The sequence below is a fragment of the Tupaia chinensis genome, unplaced genomic scaffold (genome assembly GCF_000334495.1).
Source record: "Tupaia chinensis unplaced genomic scaffold, TupChi_1.0 Scaffold000495_1, whole genome shotgun sequence".
Taxonomy (NCBI): domain Eukaryota; kingdom Metazoa; phylum Chordata; class Mammalia; order Scandentia; family Tupaiidae; genus Tupaia; species Tupaia belangeri.
Genome location: NW_006160007.1, coordinates 1173873 through 1177429, shown reverse-complemented (window position 1 = coordinate 1177429; position 3557 = coordinate 1173873). Strand labels below are relative to the sequence as shown.

Genomic DNA, 3557 nt, shown 5'->3' with positions numbered 1-3557 from the left:
GACTGTGGCATTGCCAGATGTGTGGTGGTGGGGGGGTCGGGGATCCACATGTGAGAGGAAAGGAGACACGGAGTGGAAGCGGACGTGAGTTCTCACAGCTCTAGTGCTACCATAAACCCACTCTGGAGAGAGCCCTCCAGACCTCAGCCCTTCCCTTTAGGAATAGTTCATGCTCCTGGCCTCACAGGGCTTGTCCAGTGGACTAAAAGCAGCTATTATATTGAAAACACTCACTACACGGGGGTCAGGCAGCAGCGTGGCAGTAACGAGACCAGACTCACGTGGGAAATGTGCAGATTCACGTCCCAGGACCCCCTGAGCACATCACACATGCATGTGCCTGAGGTCTGGACTGGCTGAAACTGATGGAGGTGGGACGTGCTTGTCTCTTTCTGTCTCCAATGGAAAAAAAAAAAAGAGAAAATTTTTTTTTTTTTTTTGAAAAAACGTACCATAGAGATACCAGGGAGAGTTAGAACCAGTATTATCCAGAGCTCTGTTTCCCAACAACCATGCTAGTTACTGGTCATTGTCACACCTATCTTCACTCCATCGGAGCAAACCTAAAACTGCCAAGGAGAAAATGTGGACTAGGAGGAAAAAGGGAGGCAGGAAAAGCAGAGCGAAGTATTCATGTGTTTATTGTGCAAGTTTATAATCAAAGCATTTTTCCTTCCCCTGCGTGCCGCAGCTGGTCTTTCAGCCAAACTTCTTTGATAACATCAAACAGTGTATCAGACCGTTCGTACCTATTATTCTGACAGTAAATTCCTCAGCTTCTGATTTAAGAATGATTCAAGGAGAAGACAAGTTCTCTTCTGCTTAACCTCAGGAGGGGGGACGAGGCGAACAAGCACGGAGCGATGCCAGGCAAAATACAACAGTCATGTTTACTTATTTCAGTCAACAGCCACGTTTGACAGATGAGGACACTGAGGCTCTGAGAGGGAAGGACCTGCAGGCCTTTGACAGGTGCTTGGCTCAGGGAAGAGCAGAGCAGCTCAGTCCCGACACCCCCATTGTGGAGGGGGGGCTCATGATCAGCCCCTGCCCCTTCTGTCAGAGTCACGGCACAGGAATGTAGGAGAGGAAGAGAAGATAATTATTCCTTTTTTGGAGTCCTCTGCGGATAGAGAGATGTCTCTCATACAGGTTGCTTATGATTCTGCACACACACACCCTTCACATGGATGTTTATGTGCACACTTAGACATGCATACACATATATACACAAGCATGCATGCTCATATAGTCACATATACATGACACACAAACACATATATACACACAAACAGATATACCCCACATATAGATAAATGTACATACACATACACACTCAGACACATGCTCATACACGCATATAGTCACATATACATGACACACAGCACATATATACACACAAACAGATATACCCCACATATAGATAAATGTACATACACATACACACTCAGACACACACACGTCTCATGTGTATACACAGTACACGTGCACACATCTGCATACACACACGTATACACTCAGACACACTTACATACATACACCTACTTTTACTCTATTGGCTAATACCCCTTTCTTTTAAAAAAAAATATTGTATTTAGCTTTATTTATTTACTTATTTTTAATTTGATCATAGAGTGACAGAATGAAAGAAAGAGAGAAAGGGAAAGTGAGAAGGCAAGCCACCAGGTCCGGGACTTGAACTGCAGTCGCCACGTGAGAGTCCAGAGTTCTTAACCACCATGCCACCTGCTGGCCCCCAATATCCCTTTCTTCTACCTTGTTTGTTCCCTTGTCTAGGACTCTGTTTTCTAGAGTCGTTATTAAGAATTCCTCCTTTCTCTAACAAAAGCATCTTCCACTGGGTAGCTACTATGTGTACTGATTCCTTCCCTGGGGGGGAGGGGGGTCATCTGATACAGACGTGAGTAAAAAGCTTGAGTGAAAGCAGCAGTTATGTGTAGGGGCTCTATTTTCACACTTTGATGTCACGCAACTTTTATTCCTACATCCTAATAATGCTGAAATTTGGATTTCAGGATCTTGCTTCTGGCTCTGAAAATGACAGGAATGACTCAACCTCCCAGCCCAGCAACCAGACAGACATGGGGAAGCAGGGGCTAGGCCCACTCAGCACCCCCGTCCCTGTGCACGCTGCTGTAAAGGTAAGCCAGCTGCTTCCTAGGCCCTACCAGGGCACTCTGCTCAGGGCCAGCTCAGAGCAGAGCTTTCAGTTAGGCCTGACCGTTCACACACAGGTTCAATCCGGTGGGAATGTGGCAAAACAGGAATTGAGAAATGGCCCATCTGTGTATACGGACCAAGATTCTACTAGCCCAGTCTGCTGAACACGGTCCTGCCTGCAGCAGAGAAGCCATGGGCTTGCTTTTCTTTGGAATCATAGCCCAACCAGCATGCTCCTGAATTAGAAGATTTCACAACCTCACCCTTGAATTAGACGTGGTTGACTGCAGCACACACAGGATTTGCAAATACCATAAAAACAGATATAGGGACTAGCAGTTAGTATAATGGCTATGTCACTGGATTCCCATGTAGTCGACCATGGTTCAAGTCCTGGACCCAGCAGCTTAAACTCATGCCAGGTGTGTGTGCGTGTGTGTCCAAGATCCCGAGAAGAGAATGAAGGAGAAGGGATTGCGGAATGGCCATCCCCTCGGCGGGTGATTTCTTGCTTTCTGTCTCTCTGTCTCACTGTGTCTTTCTGGTGAGCATACACGCCCTATAGCAAAAACCTCTCCAAAAAAAAGAAAAAAAAAAGTATATGACTATTGGTGAATTTGTTCCTTGCTGAAGGAAGAGATGATTCACATTATGTCTTATGTCGTATATAAAGAGAAACTTGATTAGTATTTTTATCACAGTATTTGAATTTTGCATCATTCAAATTAGGAAAACCTTAGATCTTGCTGTGCTAAGGAAAGTGACCAGAGTCCAAAGGAAGAGCAGATCATGTCCAAGGAAAAGCAAGATTGATATGCATTCCACGTGGTCTAAGCGGGCCAGTTGTTTCAAAAAGAGCCCCCATCCCTTCTGATTGGTCAATGCCTTTGCATTCCAGTTGCTAAGTATACATCACTCCAAGTTAAGAGGGTACTAGAGAGCTTCTCAGAAAATTAGGCAACCAAGGTAGGGAAAAGTCTCTCTATCCTGCTGACTTTGTACGATTTGTATGAGAGACGCACAAGAACATTCTATGAAACAATAAAAATTCTACATAAGATAAAAGTACCCTCCAATCTCTGAGAGGGTGTGTAACGAAGTGAAATAAACCCTACCCTCAAAAGGATTCCCCACTAGCTCAAATCAAGGTCTCCACTGCGCAAGTAAGAAAAACATATCCCCAAGGACTTCTTTCTCCAAAGATGTTCAAATTGCCAACAAGTACGTGAGAAGGTTCTAGACATCAGTAGTCATTACGGAAATGCGAATCAGTACCAAAGTGACACGCCACTTTATTCCCAAGAGGTTTGCTTTAATCAGGCGTAGAGGAAATAACAAGTGTTGAGGATGTGGAGAAATTAGAACCCTCGCACCAC

The 3557-nt window shown here is 44.8% G+C and overlaps 1 protein-coding gene across 5 annotated transcripts in view; it reads left to right on the top strand.

Moving 5' to 3' along the window:
• The window catches only part of MYOCD (myocardin), a 134840-nt gene that overhangs the window by 97046 nt on the left and 34237 nt on the right, over window positions 1–3557 (top strand). For all 5 annotated transcript variants that reach the window (XM_006156501.1, XM_006156500.1, XM_006156503.2 and 2 more), the window contains one exon: window positions 2037–2162. In XM_006156501.1, the coding sequence (XP_006156563.1) occupies window positions 2037–2162 (126 nt within the window). The remainder of the gene's footprint in view (window positions 1–2036; window positions 2163–3557) is intronic.